The sequence below is a fragment of the Alexandromys fortis genome, unplaced genomic scaffold (genome assembly GCF_014885135.2).
Source record: "Alexandromys fortis isolate MF-2015 unplaced genomic scaffold, M_Fortis_MF-2015_v1.1 scaffold_122, whole genome shotgun sequence".
In the NCBI taxonomy this organism is placed as follows: Eukaryota; Metazoa; Chordata; class Mammalia; order Rodentia; family Cricetidae; genus Alexandromys; species Alexandromys fortis.
Window position 1 is genome coordinate 3,528,461 of NW_026068004.1, and position 26,539 is coordinate 3,554,999.

General features: G+C 40.7%; 1 protein-coding gene across 7 annotated transcripts in view; it reads right to left on the reverse strand.

The window, feature by feature from the left end:
• Foxj3 (forkhead box J3) overlaps positions 1-26,539 on the reverse strand; it is an 821,428-nt gene that overhangs the window by 725,985 nt on the left and 68,904 nt on the right. For 4 of the 7 annotated variants that reach the window (XM_050161430.1, XM_050161427.1, XM_050161428.1 and 1 more), the window contains 8 exons: positions 23,587-23,688; positions 17,382-17,510; positions 13,435-13,609; positions 12,497-12,910; positions 10,094-10,195; positions 8,332-8,523; positions 6,620-6,727; positions 2,179-5,014 (listed from right to left, as the gene is read on the reverse strand). In XM_050161430.1, coding sequence (XP_050017387.1) covers positions 4,899-5,014; positions 6,620-6,727; positions 8,332-8,523; positions 10,094-10,195; positions 12,497-12,910; positions 13,435-13,609; positions 17,382-17,510; positions 23,587-23,688 — 1,338 coding nt within the window. In that variant the 3' untranslated portion in view covers positions 2,179-4,898. Of the gene's footprint in view, positions 1-2,178; positions 5,015-6,619; positions 6,728-8,331; positions 8,524-10,093; positions 10,196-12,496; positions 12,911-13,434; positions 13,610-17,381; positions 17,511-23,586; positions 23,689-26,539 lie in introns of those variants that run through there. The other 3 variants (XM_050161432.1, XM_050161431.1, XR_007595256.1) reach the window with 2 other exon arrangements.

The following is a 26,539-nucleotide window of genomic DNA, read 5'->3' on the forward strand; positions in this document are numbered from 1 at the left end:
GTCTCTCTGTACAGCCCTGGCTGTCCTGAACAAGCTGTGCAGACCAGACTAGCCTTAAACTCAGAGATCCTCTTGCCTCTGCCACCTGAGTGCCTAGATTAAGGGCCAGCACCACAACCTCACAGTGGAGATACACCACAGTCAGGCCCAGGGATTGTTTTCAAAGAGCGAATATGAAGATCAGTTCCAGGTATTTGGGATAAACAGCAGCTGTCCATCCTGTACTCCTGGGGTCCACATTGTTTGGGACACTGCTCAAGTTTGGGAACTGGTGGTTGCATGTAGTCAACTGCTGTTCCCATGCTGATTTGTCAACTGATGGTATATGGGGGGGGCAGTGCACAGGAAGTTAAAAAATCTCTCTTGAATCTACTCCAGAAGAAACCAATGCAGAGACTGCTTCAGCTAGCCAACGTGCTGTCTGCTGTACTTGGCTGCTGCAATCCATCCCCAAGCTCCAGAAGGGGCTGCTGACTTGACTCCCGAGGGGAATACACACATTCATGGTGAAATACTCTGCTCACACGCACGATCCCTCTGATGCAGCCCTAATATTTAAGTCTCTGTGCTCTTGCAGAGCACGCTGCAGCTGCGGCATCCCTCACTTCTCCAAACTTGCCCCCTCTTCACACCACAGGGCCATGACACCACCACACTAGCAGGTACAGCAGATCAGGGAGTCAGTCAGAGGACAACTCCTTCTAGCACTAGCTGAGGGGTCTGAATTCAAGCCATCAATCCTTGGGGGCCAAGTGGCTTTACTTCTTGAGCCACCCCCTCCCACCTGCTTACAGGAAGGAAGTCCCAGCTGCTGCTAGGTCAGCGAGTCTCAATCCTTTCACTCAGCTTTCCCTCAGTCACTGTGGGATTTGGAACAAGCTGCTTCCTTTTCTGGGTCTGAATGCTCAACAAAATATGATGGTAGGGGCTGGAGAGATGGCTCAGCAGTTGAGAGCGCTTGAGGCTCTTCCAGAGGTCCTGGGTTCAATTCCTAGCACCCACGTGACAGCTCACAACTATCTGTAACTGCAATTCCAGGGGATCCGAATCTGTATGACTTCATACATATATGCAGGCAAAACATCAACACATAGGAAATTTAAAAAAAAAATTAAAAATATGATGGTAGCATTAATCACTTTTCTAAGGCCCTTACCAGCGTGAAGTTTATGAAGACTGACTGAGCTCCGTGGTTTGTCCAGGACACTATACCCAGCTGGCACAGGTCACATGTTATGACCAGCCCTCAGAGTTACATGTTACAGCTAAGAGACAAACACATGCAGCACAATGACTGTTTCCACTTTCTCTGAGCACGTAGTAGGTGAGGCATATCCTAGCTGCACACCAATCAATACTAGGTGACCAAAACTTGCCTGCAATGGAAACATAGCCCAGGCTTGCCCTCTCAGAGATCTGTGTACAAACACACACACACACACACACACACACACACACACACACAAAATGGTGAGCAGTCACTATCCTTGGTTTTGGCAAACGGTGCAGTTGAAAAGAACCTTGGAGTCTCCCCAGATGAACCATCCTAAGTCCATGAAGAGCTGAGGCAAGCTCTCTCTCCTTCCCGAGCCTGCTCCTATCTGCAAACACAGACACTGGTGCTCCTGCAGTGTGCACAGGATAACTCAGAAGCTTTGACAGACTACTGCCAAAGTGGTAGGAAGGAAGCTCTGCTCTCTCGGGTAAAAGAAGATTCCATGTCCACATGCAGGTCTACTGCTGAGCCTCTTGGAACCTGCATCCAATGCAGCCCTGAGCAGGGTGTGCACCAGTGTCCGGAGACTAAACGCTGGCCTGAGGACCTCTGGAGGCTGACTTCAATGCCTTCTCTCAAGGGGCATTTCTATGTCACTATTCTCCTCCTTACCAGGGAAACTTCCAAGGAGGTGGCGTCTGGGCCAGGTGCTGCTTGCTCCTTGTCCTGGGCAAGTCTATATTCACTAAAGGCAGAACTGTGATTCTCTCATCTCTGATTTTTCCTCTGGAGAGTTTTCCCCACGTGTCGGCTCAGGAAAGCAATTAAACATCTTTAAGCCTAATGTTAAGGTAGCAATGCATGGGCACAGTCTCAAACGCCTAAGGGCTCCATGGCCTGGCCATAGGTTCCAATCTGGCTCCTTCAGCTACGGCAAATGACACAGACCATCAGGTTGCAAATACAGTTATCATAATATATTTATTTTAAGTGCCATCCATGCATATCAGTTCTGGCAGCGACAATCCTAATGACACTTGGGATATTTCTTTACAGCACTAAACGGTTACAAAGAATGGGTGCCACTCACCATCGGCAGAATATGAAATCGTGCAATAGGAAAACTGTAGAAACATTAAAACACTGACTGTCCAACAGCAGCACAGAGAGCAGGTTGTTTCTGCACAAAAGCCAATGCATGTCACCACATATATACAATATAGGTATGTACACATCACCCTCTTGATGAACATATCAAAATACTCTATTCCATTTGAAATTATCCCAAGATCGATTCCCTCCCACTTCAAAGGACATTTGAGAAACATGTATTAAATATTTACATAAACACACAAGAATACATTTACATTTCAAACACTGCCACAAATGCCAGTCGGACTCTTCTCCTGGACAGAGCACCCCCATCTGTTTATGTACGTTTATTAGTCTTTACCCCAAAGTCTCCAGTCAATTTAAGCCCAAGGGAACCTGTTCTGTATCATTAAATTACCAAGAGAAATGGCCACTAGAGGGACTCTGCACCCACCAGGTAGCCCAGCCTGGCCACAGCCCACTGGGGCCTGCTCTGAGCCCTTGGGAACAGGGATCACAGAAGAGTGATGAGTCTGGTCTCAAGTGCCATTGTTGGTTAGTTCAAATATTAATAAATATGTCAATCACTGCAAATCAGTAAATAATTGCCAAATGGGAAATGAGCTTCACATAATTTGTATAATCACGATCACTGGTTCTACCCAAGCATTCTGTTTCAGAGACTGCAGTACTCCAACACCCAATTATTTAAAGTGCACACTGCTAGTAGCAATCCTAGTCATGGAGAGCTGTTTTGGTGTAGAGGAAACAAGAGACTTGGGTAAACTACTGGGAACTCCATCTTCCCATGCTTTCCTCTGCAGGTAGCCATTTCATCTCGCCTGGTCCTTCTGAGAGGAACTGTTGGCTGCTGTTTCAAAATCCTGCTGTTCACTAATATGAGGGACTGGACCTGAGCTTCCTTTTCATGCCAAGTGGGACCCAAACAACAGAGATGCATAAAACTTCTTTCTTTCCAGCCCTCCATGGCTTCCCAGTGATTCGTTCAAGGCAACACTCCATTAATAGATAAAGATCTCTCTCTCTCTCTCTCTCTCTCTCTCTCTCTCTCTCTCTCACACACACACACACACACACACACACACACACACACAATCTTTGTTCAAGTAGAGATCACTCAACCACAGACTTGCTGAGGCTTAGTTAACATGATTTAGCATTGCTAAGCCCAGAGACAACGACAAGCAACTGGTAAGCAGTTATTTTTCCTTGATGTGACAGAATCTATTTCCTCATTAAAACAGATTTCTCTCCTGTAAAGAACCAATTAAAAGTCTATTCACTGTGGGAAAGAGAATCTCCTTTCTCCTATTTTCATTATAAAATCAACACATCAACCCATGCAAACTGTGATATACAACGAGACAAAGCAACTGATAAAAGCTCCAAGGTATTTGTCAGGTACACACAGACCCAACAACAAGTCACACAGTCTGCATTCAAGACTGAAGCAGACAGTTCCTTCCAGCATTACCTAAGACAGTGAGTGAGGACACTGCTGTATAAACCCTGCCTCCATGTTCTGTTGCCTAAATAGACTCAGATTCAAGTCCAGGAAATTCCTATGTAGCTATTAAGTCTCCATCAGCAGGAAGGCTAAGTAAGACAGGAAGCGTACTCACCTGGTAAAAGGAGTGATGATAACAAGAATGACAAATGTTTCTGATTGTCTTTGTCTGTAAACTTTTATCCAGAAAAAAAACAACAACAACCATGCTTCCAGACAATTTTCTCCCTAGTGAACCCAAAAGAGCTGTGCATTCACAGAAAGTAGCAATAAATATTAAAATAACACTTTTGAATAATAAATACTTAAATGAATATGGAGACATTGATTTGTTTAAAAAGCCAAGCAATACCTAGCTTCAATCAGTTCACACATCTCAGAGCTGTCAGAATGCAGCTGAGGAAACACACTGGCAAGGAACACACGCTCTACAACTCCCTGTGGACAAGCCTGCTCAGGAACAACAGACCCTCTGCACTGCGGAGAGCACCAACTCCAGACTCCTTGACTGAACTCGCTAGAATTCATGATTACTCCTATTTTTGAAGATTAAAAAGGAAACTGGGCTTTGGAAAGACCGATTTCCTTTCCGCTCCCTACATCATCTGAAAGCATCCTGCAGAAATGGCCTAACAAGGAATAAAAACTGACAGTAACTTTCTTGTCAAGACACAATAATCCAATTAGAAAAAACTTGAAGCCTTTCAGTAATATTTGTACACATATTTACACATATGTATCTATAAACTGCTTGCAGCAAAATAGGCTCTGTCTGAAAAATCAGTCTGGCACTTGTGGTTAACATCAAACTGACACGAATATGCAAAAAGCTGTCCAAATCACAACAGTGAGGAGCTACAGAGGGCACTGGCGGGAGACAAAACATGTAGTTCTTGCTTGGGTCAGGTAAAAGCAGTAAGTTACCCAGCTAGAATCTCTGATTGTCTTCAAAAGTAATTTAGATAGCACTGGTAACATCGCTTTGTTCTCTCATCTGGACTCTAGTCCTTCCTTTCACTGAACAGAAAGGATGCTGGAGTCGCCTGTCTTGCAGAAACAAGCCTACACTATTGAATCCCAATCAAAGTCATCCTGGATATCATCTGGAGGCAAAGAGCGCCGCATCTGGAAGGCTTGGGAAGGCATCATGTGCTGCTGGTTCATGGCTCCGTGATGGCCTAGAAAGAAGAAGTCAGTGTCAGCAGGGACCTGGGTAGGGAAGTCAGGAAGAGAACAACTAGCCCCTAGAGCATGCCGCATGTGCTAGGGCATGCCTGGAACAGCGACACTACCTAGAATCCATCAAAAGCCTTCAACAAAACTGGAGGAACAAAGTTGTTCTTCCAGTTCTTATTTTCTAGTAAAGAGAATAGGGTTAAAGAAATTGAACAAAACTCCAGGTATACATACATATATTCTCAACACTGAGAGGAGACAGAGGCAGAAGGATCATGGATTCAAGACCAGTCTGGGATACACAGACTGAATCCAAACACACAGATTTAAACCCAGTCCATCTGAATCTAAAACAAAACAAAACAAAACAAAACAGTCTTCTGTTTTATTGGCCTGCAGTAAGGAAGGCATGAGGAAAATGCTGACCGTCATTTAATAAGTCCTCTCTTTCTAGTGTGTTTCAATAACATCAATCAATATTATCAGAGGGGGCTGGAGAGATGACTCCACTGTTAGAACTGGAGCACTGTCTGTCCTTTCAGAAGACCCAGCTTCTATTCCCAGCACCCACATGATGGCTTACAACTCCAAGTCCACTAGATCTGACACACTCTTCTGACCTCCTTGGGCAACAGACACTAAAGTGGCACACAGGCAAATCACTCATACGCCTAAATTTTATTTCAATTAAATAAAAAAAGGCATTGGTGTACCACTGAAGTTAGACTGGGACATAAGAAAAATTTACTAACAGTGGTCCTTTCTATTATTAGAACTTAATCAAATCCTTTGAAATGCTGTAAAATTCATGTCAATTATTTTTCTCGTGAATCTTTTAACATACAATTACAAAATGCTAAGACTTTCAGTGTCACATTATGGAAATGCCAATGTGTCTTTATTTAACAAAAAGATAAATCCCTCACTGCATGTCAGGCACTAATTTGATGCCAAAGCAGGAGAATGGCAATCAAGCTTTTGGCTTGAGCCCTAGCCACAGTATTGAGGTGCCTATGTTTTTCTGTGTGTGCACGTGCACACACCATGTATGCGTGTAACAGCAGATGCATTGTTACCCTCATCCAGAAAACATCACTGAGTACATCCCCTTCCTTTCCCACTGCTTGGTATACACAACTCTATCCAGGTCTCATACACCCTCACTGGCAAAGACTGCTTACTGTCTTATCTCAGAGAGGTAAAGTGAGTGGCAGTGTCAGGACCTGAGTCTCAGTACAACTGCTCATCAGCCTGGGAGTTCTTGGCAGCTCTTCTCTAGACCGCAGTTCCTCATCTAGGTTCCTTCCAGTTTTAACAGCATGCCCTAGTCTCCTGACTACTTGCAACTTATAATACCTTCTGCCTGGGAACTATAGTTGGATTATTTCTTTGGAATCAATGGAACAGAATCAACAGAAGCAGCTAGTCGAAGCAGGCCTCTGGAAGCTGCATCAAGTTCTATCAAAGCAAAAAAACCCTTCAAGATACTCTGCACCTCAGGCCGTAAAAAGAGTTCATGCCTTCTCAGGGTAGCCTCATTTTCTACAAGGCAGCTCTAGCTTGTCAGCGTTAAACTCTAGGTCCCAAATGTAGTACACAGACACTACCTGCCATCGTAGCTCCTGGAGTGCTGAGCGCCTGTGGGATATGAGGATAACCAGGGGGTGGCATCACCGAGGGAGGGAGATTTTGCCTGGAATCTATGTATAAATTTCCTAATCAAATTAAAAAACAGAAGAAGAGAAAACATGTTACCACTGTCAGCAAAACAAAGCAAGCATAAGAATCTTGATGGTTAAGCCTATGAAGCCAAGTAGGTAAGGCAATCAGAGTGAGGAGGGAAATGCCCTCTGAAATGCAGTTGGTCGGTGAAATGGTACCTTGCTAGGCATTGAGCACACTGGCATAAGCTCATAGGCAAAGACATCTATAATTGTCACTTCATTAAAGTTCAAAATTATATCCATGTTCATGACTTCACTTGAACCTCCCACTACCCACCCATAGACAGCCAGACAGGAATCACCCACTTCTTTCTACAGTGGGTCAAAGGAAGCTCAAAATTTTAAGCAGGCTCCCCCAGGGGACAAATCTTGTAGATCCAGGACTTAAAATCAAGGGGTCTTGGCTCAAAAACTCTTTTTACTTGCTGCCCACTTCTCTACTGCCCTGGATATTCCCCTTGACTGTTTGAGTGGGCATAGGCTGATTAACTGAGAGGCCAAGACACAAAGCAACAGTAAAGACGTGCGTTAGGGCACAGCTAAGCCAAGCAAAGGTGACTTTAAATTGTAAATTTAAACAAGTTTGCAGATGAAAAGCACAGACCTCATTTCAATGGAATTTCAGGGGACTCAAGGTACTTTCACTGACAAGAGCCACCAAGTTAGGGTTGGGGTTAACAGCTCAAAAGGGTCAAGTACGAGGGAAACAGCATCATGATGATGCCCCCTCCCATAATCTATGGAGAAAGGCCATAAAACTAGCCCACATCCTACTACCTGGAATCTTGAGAAGGTCATGTCATAGGGACGCTAGTGTCTCACATAACTTACACTTAAATTCAACCAATGCAATGAGACTATAGAGCAACTACTACTATGGTCCCTAAGAAGGAAAGAAAAGCACCTGATTTGGCTGCTCCCAAATTTTCAGTAACTACAGGAAAGCCAAACTTGTACCCAGGCTTGAGATGTCCTCAGAGATGACCTAGTCCAACATCCCTTCTATTCCATACATGGGGAAACAGGAGTAGAGAAGAAATTTGCCAGAAGCAGAAACAGACTCTAAGTCTAAGCCCCAGGTCATTACTGCCAAGATAATTTGCTGAAATCCTGTCACATTCCTAACACTTTCACAGGGAAAAATAAACAAACAAAAAAGCCATAATTTCTCATTTTCTATGCCCTCATTACAGAGCCTCACAATGACAACCTGACATTATGTGTATTCTTCAAAAGAACCTTCAACTTTTAATTTTAACATCCTCAGAATGTTTAACTTTATTTTTGCTGCAAGCCTACACAAATTTAAAGTGAAATAATTTCATAACTATGTTTTTTAGAAAACACAAGCATCTTTTACAGACTTGTTTAATAACAATGAAAAGGTATAGATGACAAAGGATAGCAGCACATAACTCACACAATCACAAAAGATAGCCTGTCACCTCAAAATTTGAAAGACACACTTAAACCATTTGCCATCACTCGTTTCTGACAAATAACACAACGTAGATGGGTCAACATCACCCTGAGTGACACGTCACACACCTGTTGCCTAAGACAGTGAATTTATGTATGTGCATATAGGACCATACCTGCCCCAATGTGTTGGGAAGGCTTTGCTGGGTGCATGGCACCATGACAGACGTTCTGTTGAACATTGCTCTGTGAGTGGATAAGGCCAGTCTGTGTGAAGAACTGATTAAGAGAGGAACAGAGATCAGCAAACTGAACCTGATCTAATGACCAGTTCTTGAGATCCGCCTGCCTCATACTCTCCATCAGACCTACAAGGAAAGATGGGGATAGAGTGAGCACAACTCTAACACTGCAGGAACACCAATGCAAGTCTTCTCAACCCCCAGTCTCCATCACTCAGTTCCTCTGATGTGGCAGTTGCTTGTGCAATGAAAAGTGACATTTTATGATACTTAAGATTACCTAAGGGGCTCACAGTCCTAGGTCTGAAACACTCAGACCTGGATTCAATCCCCAAAACCTGCATTTTAAAAAAGGGGCCAGATTTGGTGGTATACTTGTAATCGTGGTGCTTGCTCCCAAAGACAGGTCCTTGGAACTCACTGGCCAGTCAGTCTAGCCTACTTAGTAAGCTCCAGGCCTGTGAGAAACCCTGTCTCAAAAAAGGGGGTAGAGCTGTATGAGGACCTGAATTTGGATTCCCCAGAACCTAACTAAAAGTGAGTACTGGCACATGCCTATGAAAACAAAACAAAACATGATGGTCACAACACAAGAGGAAAACCACTCTAGATAAAGCAGTAAGCTTCAGGTTCAACGAGAAACCCTGCCCCCCCCCCCAAAAAAAGGTGGAGTAAAGTTATCAACCCCTGGCCTTCATGTGTGCAAGCATACCCACACATACACACAAATTAGGCCAAAGAGATGGCTTGTTGTGGGATAAGTTTTTGAACATTGTGAAAATGTTTCTCTGTCCAAGGTGCTTTCTGATAGGTTTAATAAAAAGCTGAATGGCCAATAGATAGCCAGTAGGGAATAGGCAGGAATTCCAGGGAAAGGGGGGAACTCGAGAAGAAACTGAGGTGCATGGATACAGTATGGAAGAGAAGTAATGATCTACGTGGGAAAAACATAGATTAATATAAACAGGTTAATTGAAATTATATGAGCTAGTTGGAAACATACTTAAGCTAAAGTCAAGCATTCATAGCTAATAAAAAGCCTTTGTGTTATTATTTGGGGGGCTGGCGGTCTAAATGAAGTCCAATGAGAAAGCTTGCTACAATGGCTCAGATGATAAAAGTGCTTGTTATTTCTACTTGTTAGGAGTTTATGGTAGAAGAACAGAACTGGTTCCCAAGAATCATCCTCTGATATGTACATATGCACCTTGTGCATATGGATACATGTGCGTGTTGGCTCTCCTTATACACATACTAGACACATACAGTAAGACATGGGGGGATAAATGTAAAAGGTGAACCGCACCTGGGGAACAACACCTGTGATTGTCCCATGGCCTCAAAAAGAAAACTGATTCTTTCAAACATGGCTAATATTCCTGTAGAACTCTTATATGTAATGTTTTCCTACATCAACTGGCTAATTTATTAGAAGTTTTTATAAATAATGTCCGTTAATAAACCACTGCCAATGTGTTCTCTCTTCCTCCCTCTCCTCCCATCTCATTTGCTATGCTATGTAGTCTATAGCAGGCTTCACTTTTAGCAATTCTCCTACCCCTGCTCACCAAATGCTGGAAGAGCAGACATACCAACATACCTGGTAGGAGATGTTGATTTCAACAACAAAGATACAATGTTTCAGAGAAAACAGATTCATGGTATTTGGTTCTGTGTCAAAGAACCCAACCCTTACCTTGGAACTGGGAAAGGTCTACATCTGACCAGTTAACACTGCTGGCAATTCGACAGCTTTCCTTCAGCATGTCAAGTGTTGCATACCAATCACTTGAAACACCTACAAAGTAATGGTGACAATACTGTTAACACTGGGATAGTGACTGCTGAAAGAACACATACAGAAGACAGTGAGTGGCCTAATTTCTGACACTGGCTGATCCTGTCTAGTCTTCGATGGTGGCGCACGCCTTTAATCCCAGCACTCGGGAGGCAGAGGCAGGCGGATCTCTGTGAGTTCGAGACCAGCCTGGTCTACAGAGCTAGTTCCAGGACAGGCTCCAAAGCCACAGAGAAACCCTGTCTTGAAAAAACAAACAAACAAAAAAAAAAAAGGGATGTTTCCAGTTGTATTAGGCTTTGAGTCAACTTCCTCTGAGTTCCACTTCTCTCCATTTTTCAAGTAAAATAAAGAGAACACCAACAGGTAGTGTAAGATCCTGGCAATGAACTTAAGGTTTTAATACTGGTCTTCTAATCTCTAGTCTGACAGTCTGTAAATAGTCTTATCACCTTAAAAACAAAACTTGGTGCTGGCCCTTTTCATCTGTACAGTATAAATAATGACCAGGAAGGGAAACTCTCATGAAAATGAGTGTTCTTACCTCTTTCAAATTTCATTTTCCTACTTTGTAGTTGACCTTAGAAGATACATTGTTGTTGGGGATAATGATCATGGAAGAGCATTTGCCTAGTGTATGGAGAGGCCATAGATTCAATCTCCTACACTACCAAAAAGTTATTCTCTTCATAAGTTATAATGCACAGTTTCTATTTAGAAGCAACATAGTATAAGCAAATGCTCCAACCTATGGGAGTGAATAGGATTATACAGTGAAAGGGGCTGCTAACAAGCTTAGGCAACCTCAGGAACCAGAAAGTCCTCAACACAGTCTGCCAGAAGTGAGTAAATGCTATCCACTAAAGAAGCATGGATGGCTTTAGTCCTTTTTGACTCTCTGATGTTATGGGTGTCCAAGTCACCCACTAGCAGTGTCATCTTATGCAAATGGCTTCAGTTCTTTTGAGTTGCACTTTGCCTATCTATAGACTTTGTTAAGTTATACTTGATTTGGAAGAATAATAATGTATCTGGGTTGTCTGGTACACAGTGAGTACCCAAGTAGCTTCCGTTCCTGCTCTCATCCTTCCATTCCTCTCTATTAAAGAAAATTTGTTTAGTCCCACCTCATACACATGGAATATATAATTCACTGGAATGCATCAGAGCCACTGAGATTACTTCTACCTCCCAAGGGGTGACTTCTCTCTGTCAGGTGCCACTGGCAAAGAAGTCTGATGAGAGTGCCAACTGTCGATTCTAACTGGACTTTTTCTCTCTAGCGCCACAGACTTCTATTTCCTGAAACCACCCAATCTGTCATTAACCATTCTCTGAGACATACGAATAACAAGCTTAAGGTTTTGAAGACTATATAAATATTTACAAGGCATACAATTCCATTTTCCTTGTCCCTAAAAGAGCTTTAATTCTACAATACAACTTTCTCATGGCATTTATCTAAAAATAACTGCAAAATAGCCAAGAAATATTTCATTAAGACAGAAAATTTTCAATTATAGAGTCTACTTAGAATTATTAACTTGGAAAATAAAACCAACCATTAAAGTCAAACAAAAAATTTAAAGTTATTTGTTCAATAGACTTTTTTTTTTTTTTTTTGAGACAAGGTTTCTCTGTAGCTTTGGTGACTGTCCTGGAACTAGCTCTTGTAGACCAGGCTGGCCTCAAACTCACAGAGATCCGCCTGGCTCTGCCTCCCAAGTGCTGGGATTAAAGGCGTGCGCCACCACCGCCCGGCTGTTCAACAGATTCTTAAAATACTCATTTTAAAATATTCATTTCTATTTTTTGTTTTAGTAAAATAGAAGGTAAACATAGGTTTGAGACTTGCTCAGACCGCCTGTTGAAAAACTCCTAAAAAAATAAAAACAAGTAATTTATTCTAAATCATAAGAGCTGTAAAATAAAGATTCAAATAGAGGTCTTTATGGCATAACTTGTGATGCTTCTTGTACACTTACATAGACTCACAGGAGTGCAAATAGATCACACATTCCAGTCATTCAAATCTCACTAAAAGCAGTGGCAGGGGCAACACAAGAAAATAAGCAAAACTTGTAAGGCTGAGTTTGCCTATGCTGATGCATTTTAATTAAGGAAATCTATAGGTCACCCATGGGTTGAATAAGATGAAATGAATATATATAGTTTACTATTGTAGTGAAGAAAGAAGAAAGGGAACAAGTAAAAAGGTTTCAGTAGTAAGTTCTGCACGAGGCCCAAATAACAAAAGACAGGTCTAATTCAGTTATTCAAACATAAGCAGAAGAAACTTACCAGAATTACAGGATACCTGTTGTGGGGGTGGGGGTGGCTGATGTGCTAATGTCTGATGCTGATGGTTTGGATGATGCTGTATGTGCTGATGTGGAGAGGGGTGCTGGGAATGAGGCGGCTGGAGCTGGCTGTGTTGCTGTGGGTGTGATGCTGGGTGCTGGGGACGCTGTGGGTGTTGTGGTAAACCATGCGGTCGATGGGATGTGTGTGGAGAGGGCTGTGTGTGCATTTGGGGGTGGGACAGTGAGACCTGTGCAACCGAATTACTGCCTGTGGCATTGAGGCCACTGTGACTGTTGGGCAGGCTGCTTTGGTTACTGTGTGGGTGAGAGCTCACTGTACTGCTAGGAGAGTGCTGATAGGAACATGAAGTGTGGGGCTGCTGGGAAGATTCGGAAGGGATGCTCATCAAACCTAAAACAGAATAAGAGCATTCACGGTTAGATTTCCTTCTATCTTATGACACTTGCAGTAGAATTATTTACAAAACAAGCCATTCATATGTAAGAAAGCAATACATAAACACACATGCACTCATGTACACACATACACAGTTTAAAACTGCCATAAACAAACCCACAAACATGGTGATAAACTCCAGGGGCTTCTCAGTGCTATGCTAGTCAGAATGAAAAGAAAACCCATGTATTCTTGTGGTGTAACTACTACCACTCCAACATCCCATATGCCACAGATGTGGTGTGAGAATTCTTCAGCATAGTGCTCTAGGACACCTTCGTAATCAAGTCAACTATGCATACAAGTTGAAATGAATGTGTCATTCCTTTGCCACAACATAAATATACACAGAAATCAGTAAGCCACAAGAGGTATAATAAATCTTACCCAAACCTCATTGTAACTGTTCTAAAATTAAGCAAGTCTAACACCTAGTCTGTGTTAAGTTAAAACATCTATATTACCAAAAAGAAGCTCACCTTGTTGACTGAGTGACTGCTCAAAAACTGACTTATAAAGACTCCGAAATGAGGCACTGAGATCTTCAAAATTGTATTCTGTGAAAAGCAGTTGTTTATCTCGTTCTGGAAGATTATACTGTGGCTGCTGCTGAGGCGTTAATGACTGAGAGACTGGTTCTGGATGATTAGTCACCTAATAAAAGACAACAATGAATATAATGGCTTGACATTAGTGTCAACCCGAAATTCAGTCAATCACCTCAGCCTATGGCTTTCCCATCTTTTAACCAGGCACACCTTTGAAGGGTCATAGGAAAATCACTGGCACGGATCTTGAGGAACCACAGAAATCCAATCTAGCTTCCACTTGCACAAGCAAGACAGTAAGTTCAAAGAAATTCAATGACTTTTGTGAAGACAATGCAAGTGAGAGACAAGCTGAGACTGGAATTCTCCCTGTCTCTCTGCATCGTGATTTCCACAGATTGCACTATACTATAAAGCTACCAAATCCTGCTTCCATCTCTCTGTATCATCTTCATGTAAATTCAAATACCACCAGCAGACATAGGACACTGACCAAAACAGCATTCATCGATTTTAGAAGGAACTGAAGGGAACATGAATGGAAGAGATAAACAATACAGAAGACTGGAAGGCCTGTCCAGCATGTGCAATACCCCGACAACAATCCTAATACTAACTCTTGTCCCTCTAAAGAAACCCAAACAATGACTCCCAAATCTGCAAACCCAAAGGAGATCCTGAGTTATACAGATAGCATAGATATACCACCAAGACCTCAAAAAATAAGAAGCATTGAGTGTATGTTAAGTTTAAAAGGCACATTTGGTTCATTTATGCTTGGCTGCATGCCATGTCATGTATGCAATCATGAGCCCCTTGAATCCTAGCAGGCCTAGGATAATATGGAGAGTGCAGGGAAGCTCAGAGGTCATTTAGTCTGGTATATACAACTGTGAACAAGAATTAACTCTGGAAACTGTACAACCTGAAGTGAGATTTTTTTAAAAATAACTACATACCTTTTATTTTTTTTGCTAGAGATGGAACCCAAGGTTCTACATATGCTAGGCAAATGCTCTGCCAATGAGTTACATCTACAGCCCTTTATCAACTGTATTTTTGAAGGATTCTACCAAAAAGTGATAAACTACCATTTGTTTAGTGTTCTGTAATTTAAGGTCTGTATATTTACTAAAAATTTAGTTATTCAAAATGATGCTCATATGAAATTTGCAATAATAAGGAAAATATTAATTTTTTCTTTGGTTTTTCTAATTCTAGTTCCAAGAGATCTAAAGACCTCCACATGCATATCCACAGACACATATGAATACAAAATATCCATACACATAAGATAAAAATAAATAAGCCTCTTTAAACTTTAATTTTTTTTTTAAATGAAGAGGAATGACTCCATCAGCTGCATCCTGGTAACCTTACACATGACCACACAAATTATAAAGGAAAGGACCAAGGGCAGAATTTTAATGTCATACTCTGATAATTCCCAAACATGACAAGAAGTGGTTTTGTGAAGGGTGCCTTATCTTGTGAGTTAACCATGGGGCAGCTTCTCATTGGTCTCCCTGGCTCAGTGAGGGACAGGTTTGTCTTGACTCCCAAAATGGCTATTACTGCAAGATATAAAACTATTCAACTGCCATATAAAATCCATTGCTCCACTAGAGAACCCATTATTCATGCTGTCTGCACATGGATAGGGACAGTCTGGTTTGATATTGCCATGTGAGACGTAGGAACTGACATCATTCTGATCTGCTTACACTGCACAGTATTACTTACCTATAATTATACACTTTTAAGTTTTATGCAGATTTTTTTGTTTTGTTTTAATCAGACAAGGTTTCTGTGTGGAGTCCTGGCTATCCTAAAACTCACTCTGTAGACCAGGCTGTCTAAAATTCACAGAGATCTGTCTGTCTCTGCCTCCCAAGTACTGGGATTAAAAATGTGCAACACCACTGCCTGGTCCTTTATGTAGATTCTTAAACTAATCTATGTAAGTAATAAAACTGCTTAATCACGTATAAATTATCTTCTAATGCTACAGACTTGTACCACAGAGCACTGTCCACTGTTGCTAAGAAATATCTGACTGACACTTTGTTGGATTTTTGCTGTTGTTTTTGGTTTTTCAAAGCAGAGTTTCTCCATGTGGTCCTGGCTGTCCTGGAACTCACACTGTAACCCAGGCTGGCCTTAGACCGAAGAGATCCATCTGCTTCTGCTGGTATTAAAGGTGTATGCCACCACCATCTGGCAACACTTTGTTGTTAAATGAAAGCAGCAGTCTGTAATGCCTAGTTGAACAGTCTGATACTCACACAACAGGTGTGACATGCTAGTTCTTTTGTCCTCTAGTCTCAGGAATGTTGTTGCCCCTCCCCTCCCCCAACCTCCTTTTTCATAGACAAGGTCTCAGGTATCCCAGCCTGAATCTGAGCTCATTATATACCTGAGACTGGCGTTTTAGCTTCTGATCCTCCTTCCTCCACATCCCTACTACTGGGATTACAGACCAGTGCTACCTGCCCAAATTTAAGGCTTCATGCATGCTAGACGAGCACTCTATCAACGGAACTACAGTCTCAGATCCAATAAATGTTTAATGCTTACTTTTATGTTATAATACTAAGCCCTAATCTTTGATTTCTTTGGTATCAAGACACTTGACACTTAAGCAACTAAAAATCATTAAATGTTTGCTTACTAACAATCTCTTCATTTCTTTAATCACCTAAGTACAGTAGGCTCTCCACATCTGTGGGTTCCATGTCTGTGGATTCAACCAAACAGATAAAAAATATTTTGGGGGAAATTCTTTTGTTGTGTACATTATAATAGGTATTTAAGTCATTGAAAGAGGATTTAAAATAAGTGAACTGTGTAGGCCACATGCAAGTACTGCACCATTACGTACAAAGGACATGAACGTTGTGTTAGGTAGGTTTTTGTCAACTTGATACATCTGAGAAGAGGGAACCTCAATTGAAAAAGTGTCTCCATTAGACTGGCCGATGGGGCTTTTTTTTTTTTTTTTTAAAAAAAAAAAAAAAAGACTAACTACCGTAGGGGAAGGTCCTGGCCCACTGTCAGTAGTGTTACCTCTGGGCTGGTGCTCCTGGGTGCTAAAAGAAAGCAAGCTGAGCAAGCCATGAGGAGTAAGTCACTAAGCAGCACTCCTCTGTAGCTGCTACTTCAGTTCCTGCCTACTGGGTTTCTGCCTTGATTTCCTATAGTGGACTGTATGCTATAAGAAAATAAACCCTCTCTTCCCCAATTTGCTTTTGGTCATGGTATAACAACAGAAACCTAACTAGAACAAGCATTCTTTGATTTTCATACCTACTGGTGAAGAAGAGAGGCTTTGTATCTTTGTCCTGTGTGCTTTTCCTATTACAACAATGAACAGCATGTTGTATAACTCTTGGGGCCTGTACTGTTTAACAGGAAGGACTGTAACCATATCTTCCAAAAAGAACGTCTGATAACCCAAAGGTCATCTTCTTATAAGAGGTAACAAATGAGTACAAGAGTAAGAATATTTATACACAAGTCCCTCACACCATGGCTTTATTTTCCAGACTGAAATTAAAAAAAAAAAAAAATCAGACTGCTCTACTGGCTGAATTTATTAACTGAGTAGAGAGAAATACACATTTCATCTTTCTTTCACTTTATTTATATGTATGTGCTGGTATGCATACATGTGCCATGACACACATGTGGAGGCCAGAGGATAACTTGAAGGTATCGGTTCTTTCCCTGCACCATGTGGATTCTGGGGATGGAATTCACGGAGCTACCTCATTAGCCCACATCTTCATTTTTTTTTAAGCTGGCATTTAATGTATGCTTGGTTGAATTTCTGTACTAAATGAATATCTAACAAAGAAACTAACTTCATCAGGACTTACCGGTGTATAACTATGCACACTTCCAACACTGTTCAAATTAACAGACGCCAAACTCTGGTCTGAGAGACTGTTGTTAAGGCTGCTGCGTGGACTATCACTGCCGTCCTGATCAGTGTTGTACAATGCTACCTGGAATGTAAAGAAAAGCAGCAACTGAATACACAGCTCCTACAGTGAAGAGGGCTATAAAGCAGCACTACAAAACCAAAACTGACCCTACAACATAAAACAAAAAGCCAGTGGTCTTTCCTTCAGGGTCTGTGCCAATTCCAAGTTCAAATGTTAATTCCTTAATCACTACCATGAAACAATTTTCTTACTGTTCTCAATCTAAAGAGCATACCTGTCTAGAACATAAATAAAATGTAGCAGTTATAATTAGTAAATATTTAATATCAGAAGGTAATAAAAAAATCTATCATGTGTAGATATGTGTGGTCCACACATGCAAGTGTGTTCCTGTGGTGGTATTTTGTTTGTGGTCTAGCAAAAGTTTGCCTGAAAATCAGAGTGTGGAGTAAGCCACTAGCCATAGTAGCCAGGCAGTGGTGGCACACACCTTTAATCCCGGCAGTTGGGAGACAAGAGACAAAGAGATCTCTGTAAATTCAAGGCCACCCTGGTATACCTGAGACTGGTCGAGTCTAACAGAGAAACAGAGCCAGGTAGTGTGGCTCACACCTTTAATCCCAGCACTTGGGAGAGAGGTGAAGTGAAGAAGGAATATGGCTGGCAAAGAGAGGAATATAAGGCAGGAAGAGACAGGAGGTCAAGGTATTCCATCTGAGAAAGCATTCTTTCAGTCTGATGATTCATAGAGATAGGATTGCCCCTCCGGTCTGAGGTAGAGGTAAGAACTCTCTAGTGGCTGTCTGCTCTTCTCTGATCTTTCAGCTTTCACCCCCTAATATCTGACTCCGAGTTTTTATTATTAAGACAAACTAGAATTCATACTACATGTTCCCTTTTAAGAAAAATTTCAAAAGCATCACAGTGTTTCTTAAAAACCCATAAAACTATGGATATTTGATATTTTTAATTGGCATATATGACATACTGAAAACTGTAACAACTTATAATTAACTCACTTAAATAGGCATTAACCCAATTTACATGCTAACATTAAAATTTTCATTCACTGGAAGTAAAATGAAAAGAGCGATGTTCTACATCTTTGTAACTTCTTGGTGTCTGACTTGATAGCAAACGCCTAGCTTCTCATTAGCTGCTTCAACAAGCAGTCATAGTTGATGTGCTGCTTTAAGTGCAAGCACAAACAGCATTAATGAACTCATGTAACTATGGATAATCTTTGACACATCAAAACATGCCACATATCAAGTTTTAAAAAACTGAAGTTGAGCCGGGCGGTGGTGGCGCACGCCTTTAATCCCAGCACTTGGGAGGCAGAGGTAGGAGGATCTCTGTGAGTTCGAGACCAGCCTGGTTTACAAGAGCTAGTTCCAGGACAGGCTCCAAAACCACAGAGAAACCCTGTCTCGAAAAACCAAAAAAAAAAAAAAAAAAAACCTGAAGTTGAAATATGGAATTAGAAAACATGGCATCAAATTTTTTTTTTTTTTTTTTTTTTTTTAAATATTTTTTTATTATGTAAAAAATATTCTGTGTGCATGCCCAAAGACCAGAAGAGGGCGCCAGACCTCTCTACAGATGGCTGTGAGCCACCATGTGGTTGCTGGGAATTGAACTCAGGACCTTTGGAAGAGCAGGCAACGCTCTTAACCACTGAGCCATCTCTCCAGCCCCCGGCATCAAATTTTTTATACTCAGTCAAATCTGTTCTACCTTGAACTTCGAAATAATGCAAATTATTATCTATATGTAATGTTATAACATCTGGAATACAATTTTTTAAATCATCTTCTAAGTGTTGACATATTTCACTATCACATCTGTTAACACCACCCCAATCCCATTAGAAACGGAGATATCTTAGCAGTGAGAAGGTGGCAGACTCACTGTAGTGGAGTCCCCTAAACTTCAAGGTCTTTCATTTGAAAGCTTGGATTTTACCTTAAGAATCAATCAATACTGATTGTTTTTCCTGAAGTAGCAGCATTGCTATGTTCATTTGTAAAATATTATTTGCCAACACTTAAACTAAATAATCTGTTACAATTGTTCTTCCAAATGAAAACAGAAATCCATGAACATGACAACTCCCAACTCAACCACACACATGCTTTTTTTTAAATACTCATTGTACTCAGTAAAGTATTTCTGCATTCTCCCCCACGGAATGCTAAACATGCATGTGCTCCATGGGAACAAAATTCAGTACAACTATTTTTCCTGCTATACCAAAGTAAACCTGGTTTTAAGTTTTGTTTAGCTTGAGATCTGTGGCAGTGGAGAATATAAAGACCTACTAGTACGGAGGGTGCTGTTACCTCAATTAGGCTAAAATGCAGTAGACTAATGTTATCAGCCACTGGTTTGGGCACACCAGTGAACAACAAATACAAAAACAACAAGTATGTTATTATGAAGCCAGCTCTGACGTCAATGGACTCATGACAAAGGACTGAGTTACTTGGACATCCAGAGCTGACATCACCTCACTGTTTTCCCCAAACCTTGCTGGTGCTCCTCCTCACCATCCATGTCAGTGGCCTCATCTGTTCTACAATATGGCCCATCTACAACTACTGATAGGTTTTTTGTTTGTTTGTTTGTTTTTTAAGACAAGGTTTCTCTGTAGCTTTGGAGCTTGTCCTGGAAATAGCTCTTGTAGACCAGGCTAGCCTCAAACTCACAGAGATCCATCCACCTGCCTCTGCCTCCTGAGTGCTGGTATTAAAGGCATGAGCCATCCCCCCCCCCCCGACAACCTGACATGTTTTTCTATTTTAGAATTATTTATAATTACTCCTTCACAATGCCTTGTTTCCTATTGCGTTATCTGCTCAAAATATTATTGCTTTCCTCCTATTAAAAATATTTTATCTGACTGAGAACTTTATCTTTTATAATTTAGACTTCAGAGCTATGTAAAATTGATTTTTCTACACAGAAGACGATTTTCCCTTGTACATTTAATGAAGACATTGCTGGATTTATTTAAAGAGTCTATATCTATTCTTATGTTAGTACCACAATTTCATTTATAGTAGGCATTCTCTTGCTTAATATTTGGAAGAACAAATTCTCCTTTAAGTTTGTGTGTACAGACTAGAGTACCTCAGGTGCCAACATCAGCAATGTTATCTACTTCTTTGTGACAGTGATTCTCACTGACTTAGTTTATCAATTAAGCCAGACTCGCTGGCCACTGAGCCAAGAATCCTCCCTTTCTCCCCATCTTCAGTGGAGGGTTACAATGTATATCACCACGTCCAGCATCTTTACAAGGGTTCTAGGATTCACCCAGGCACTCATGTTTGTAAGGTTCAGTAGTATGAATATGAAATGCCCCCCTCCAGACTCACATATTTAGCACTTGGTCCCTGGCTGGTGGTGCCATTTGGGAAGGTTGTGAGGCCTTCAGGGATTGTCAACAGTGCCACACCACTTTCTGCTTTCTGACTGCTGATGCAATGTGACCAGCTTGGCCTCTGCTGCCACGACATCCCCGCATGAGTGCAAATCCTTCCTTAAATTTTTTTCTAGTCAGGTACTCTGTCACACGAATGAGCAAGTACTATAATATAAGAGGCAACTGCCTTACCAACTGAGCTGTTCCCTAGGCCCATATTTTCTTTTTGGCCATTTGGCTTCCCACATTCTCAATCTGTCTCGTCCTTCCGTCAGTCCTTCCATCCATCCATCCGCTCTCCCTCCCTCCCTCTCTAAAAGCACATCAGGATTTTGACTGACATCACATCAGTATCAACTGGGAAAAACTGACTTCTTTACAATAGTCATCTACATAAAGATTGCATGTTTAGTTATACCTTTCTTTTCTGTCAATAATAATTTAAAATTTCATGTATAATTCATCTTTTATTTAATTCTAGGTACTTGGCATAGTTTAATGCTAATTTAAATGTCTCCCTTAAAATATCCTGAGCCACTGAGATATCTCAATGGAAAAATTATACGTAGGCCAAGTATAATGACCTAATTTTAAGCTCTAGAACTCTCATGGTGGGAGGAGAAAACTCCAGAAAGTTGTCCTCTGACCTCCACACATGCGCAATGGTCTGTGCGTCCATCTTCCTTCCCACAGTTAATTAACATACATTTTTTTAAAATTCTATCTGTGGATAGTTATAGAAATACAACTGATTTCTAAGATCAAATACTGGTCTACTATCAAGAGGGTTTACAAATTTACATCTTAAAACACTATCACTTTATCTGTACATGCTTGAGTTTTCTATGTAAACAATCAAGTTATCCATGAATGACAACTCGACAGCTTCTTTTATCTCCCCATGTGTCTACATAATATCTTCAACATGTCTTTTAGCTTCTCTGTGAACAGCATTCATAACAGTCTTAATGATCGTTCCTAGACTAGTTGTACCATCCATGTTATTTCAGGTCTGACTGAAATTCTCCACATTACTGGATGTTTTCTTCCTTCCTACTTCTCTGCCTGGTCCCTTCTTTTGTGAGACCAGTGCTGGCCTGCAGGTATTGGGTATCTAAGAAAGAAATGCAAAAACTGCGACTTCTTAGACATCATATGACTTAGTCCTAACATTATTTCTTCCTGGGTCCTAATAACTTCAGCTGTCCATGGTTAGGCCCTCGGCATCTTTTAGACTACTGCAAAAGCTGTAGTAGAGATTTCCAATTTCAGATCATATACTTCACCAGAAAATTTTCAGTTTAGCTGCACATCATTATAGAGTTGCTACTAAGATGTACAGATGTCTAGGCCCTATTCACAAAGACAGTAATCAAACTGTTAGGATATCACAGAACTCCATCACTACCAGGAAACACACAAACACTTCCTTCCCAAGTGACTGTGATCATTCCACAGTTGCCATATGGAAAGAAAAATAATTATACTTCTACTCTAAGTGTCCTTTCAAAATTAAAATCTGATTATGTCACAAATAAAACCTTGATAATCTTTACCTTCCTATAAACAAATCCCATAGGTACACGATATAAAATTTGTACTTACATATGTGAATAAGAAAAATCAAAGACTGAAAAGCAGAAAACAGTGCAGACACAGCTAGGAAGAGAAGAGGGCAAAAGCTCCAGGGACAAGGTAAAAGCAAGAGTGAGGAATGTAAACACGAATAACAAAGGTGCGAGGTCTCAAGACTCCATGGTTCACAGGAAGAGCCAACTCATGAAGCTCCCAACACACGTGAAGACTTCTGACAGAGAACTGTCTTGGAAGAAGAGGCATTTGTACTCCATTGTGTATCTAGCCGCCAATATCACCAAAAATACAGCAGACTACCAAATGTGATTTCTGGGTTTATTTCTAGACTTGGATATGACAAAAACAGGCTGACAACCATTACAAAATCTCTATGCGGTTGTTAGAATTATGCAAATTGCTTGTTTTATGGGATTCTGTTGATGCCTATTATGTTGATTCTAGTAGAATCATCTGAGAGATAGGCCTGAACACACCCATGAGGGATTATCTTGATTACTTTAACTGCTGTGGAAGGACCCGTCTTAGCTGTGGGGAAGACCATACCTTGGGTTAAGACCCTGGACTATAGGGGGCTGGAGAGATGGCTCAGTGCTTAGGGGCACTGCCTGCTCTTCCAAAAGTCCCGAGTTCAGTTCCCAGCAACCACATGGTGGCTCACAACCATCTGTAATGAGGTCTGGTGCCCTCTTCTGGCCTGCAGGCATACACACAGACAGAACATTGTGTACATAATAAATAATTTTAAAAAAAAAAAAAAGACCCTGGACTATATAAAAATGGAGAAATCAAGCTAAGTACTGGCATTCATCACTCTGTACCTGGGTTCCCAACATGATGGACTGTACTCTTAAATTGTGAGTCAGGATAAGCCCTTTCTCCCTCAAATTATTTATCAGAGTACTTTATAAAATCAACAAGAAAAGAAACTGAGAAGAAAATTTCATAAAATTCGACAATTATTTGCTTCAACTACATATTTGGAAAACCAATCAAATTTTCAAAACAAATTGATAAAACATCTGAATATCACCATACACAACTCTATTGTCAATATAAAAGTAAACTAAATATATTACTCAAAGACATTTAGAAATGTTGAAAAAGTGGAATTACTTTGTTAGTCACAGTGTTGATTGCCAGAGTTGGAGAGGCACTTCCCGAAATAATACACTCCATTCCCAAAGAATCTGAATCTATGCTATATGGAGTTGAGGCCTAAAATACAAGAACAAAATAAACAATTATTAGCTCGTATATCCAACAGTTTGACACAGTTTGAAAGGGATTTTGTCAAAATCTCCAACATCTAGTTTTGTGTTTTTTAAATATGAAAATGAGTATCTATTAAAATCCCTTCCAAATTCTTACTATATTATGAAATTCTACTGACCTATTTCTATCAAGTCTACTGGTACAGCTACCCCCTTACAACTTCAGTGAGTCTCATGATAGGGAAGTGTAGGGTGGAGCTGGCTCCTAAGAACCTTCTTCACTTCTCCTTTTCAGCCAGTTATCTATCTACTCATAGCTGCAGGCTTGGAACTACCTCTCCCAGGCTTATCTGCAGTTAGCTGCAGCCCTGTGACTACGTCAGTGGTCAATGAAATGTGAGGAAAACATGAAATGTCTGCGGCTTTTTTTGAAAGAAGCTTGCTTGCCTGCAATCTCTTTCCCTTATATTATGCACTGGAACATACATATGATAGGACTAGTCTTGTTTATCCTGAAAGCTGAGTTAGGCAACAACAAAGAAACACTGGAAAAACAAGATTAGAAAGAATCTGGGCATCTGAATGATAGCAGAGCAACAGGACTCTGTGTCCCTCTGACCCAATCTACACTTCTGCCTTCACCTGAGAAATATATATATAGTTTAAGCCTCTCTGGTATAATATTATTGCTATTGCTTGCACATAAAACAAAAAAACAATATCGTAAGTAATATGTCCTATGTACTGTTAAACATAAGGTTCCAAAACATCACACAATGTTGCCTGTTTTTAAAGTGTCTCAAAAATTCAACATCAATGTTAAAAGTTTAAGAAAAAGAAATAAATAACTTGTAACCATGGTGCCAATTTCTCTGGATATAACTCTGACCTTCACATGCCATAACTGAGCAAGACTCTTAAATGCTCATACTTGGAGCTAGTTTCATCATTTAGTAACAGTAATTGTGGGCTTGCATGAGGTCCAAGGCTCTGGATTCATCCTACCCCCAAGAAAGCAAGAATCCCTAAAGAAAAATTAATCTACAGATGTCCATCTACGATTAAGATGTTAGAATGAAAGAGATATTAAAACGGCTATTAATATGCTCATGAAATAAAGAACATTTGAACAAAAATAAGGAAAAGCTCATGAAGAATTAAAAACACAAAAATGAATAAAATAAAAACTAGGTAAATACCATTTGTGAAAGAAACAGTGGCACTGGCTTTATATAAGAATGGAAAAGGAGGGGCTGGAGAGATGGCTCAGAGGGTAAGAATACAGGCTGCTCTTCCAGAGGTCCCGAGTTCAATTCCCAGCAACCACATGGTGGCTCACAACCATCTGTAATAAGAGGTGGTGCCTTCCTTGCCAGCAGTACATTGTATGCTTAGGAAATAAATAAAATCTTAAAAAAAAAAAAGAATGGAAAAGAAAGAGGAAAGAATTAGTAAACTAAAAGGTTTATCAATAAGAACAATCTAACCTGAACAAGAACTAGAGAAAACAGAGCTTCAGAAATTTGTATGACTTGCAAAAGGTCTCATCAGAGAATTCCCTCAATATCAGAACCAATAAGTGCCATTTTTTATAAAGTAGGATGCAACAATATTAAGAACCAGCAGTTTTTCTATTCTCCAATAATGAATTTGCACATACTCATGAAACCAACCAAATTCATAAGAGCTCCCCACCAAAATCTAATATCCAAGCTCATCAAATTGAAACACTTTTACATGGAAAATGACAAAGAACTTTAGAAAGAAACAGAAGGAAAACACTAAAATGGCAGAAAGGCCTTTCACATATATTAAGTGAGAACACTTAAAATGGTCACACTACCTAAGGTAAATTATAAATTCAAGACAATACTCAAAATACAAGTGCATTCTTCACAGAACCAGGAAAACCAACCAACCTACACTCATATAGAAGGGGAGATAAACAAAAACTACAAAACAAACAAACAAAAAACAAAGCCAATTTTGAACAAAAAGAGCAAAGCTACAAGCCGGGCGGTGATGGCGCACGCCTTTAATCCCAGCACTTGGGAGGCAGAGGCAGGCAGATCTCTGTGAGTTCGAGACCAGCCTGGTCTACAGAGCTAGTTCCAGGACAGGCTCCAAAACCACAGAGAAACCCTGTCTCTCCAAAACCACAGAGAAACCCTGTCTCGAAAAACCAAAACAAAACAAAAAAAAAAAAAAATAGCAAAGCTACAGGTATTACAACATCTGTTTTCATATATAACAACAGAGCCACAGTAACAAAACCAGCACAATACCAATATAAAAACAGACAGACATTTAGGTTAATGGACCAGACAACCCAGAAATAAATTCCCTCATTCTCAGTGTGCTGGATTTTTTCATCAGCTTGATACAAGCTTGGGTCACATGGGAAGAAGAAACCTCTGTTGATAAAATGCCCCCTATCAGACAGGCCTACAGGTGTGCCTGTAGGCATTTTTCTTGATTAATGATTGATGAGGGGGTCCAGCCCACTGTGGGCAGTGCCACCACTGGGCAAGTGGCCTCCAGGTGGTGTAGGAGTTCCTTCTGTATTGTGTTGCTTTCATTGGTTGAATAAAGAAACTGCCTTGGCTTTTGCTAGGGCAAAACTTAGATAGGCAGGGAAAAGAGAACAGGATGCTGGGAAGAAGGGCAGTATGGCAGACGCCATGAAGCTCCAGCCTGAGACTGACATTGGTTAGGATTTTTCCTGGTAAGCCACGACCTCGTGGTGTTAAACAGATTGATAGAAATGGGTTAGATCAGGATGTAAGAGTTGGCCATGAAGAGGCTAGATATAATGGGCCAGGCAGTAATTTAATTAATACAATTCTGTGTGGTTA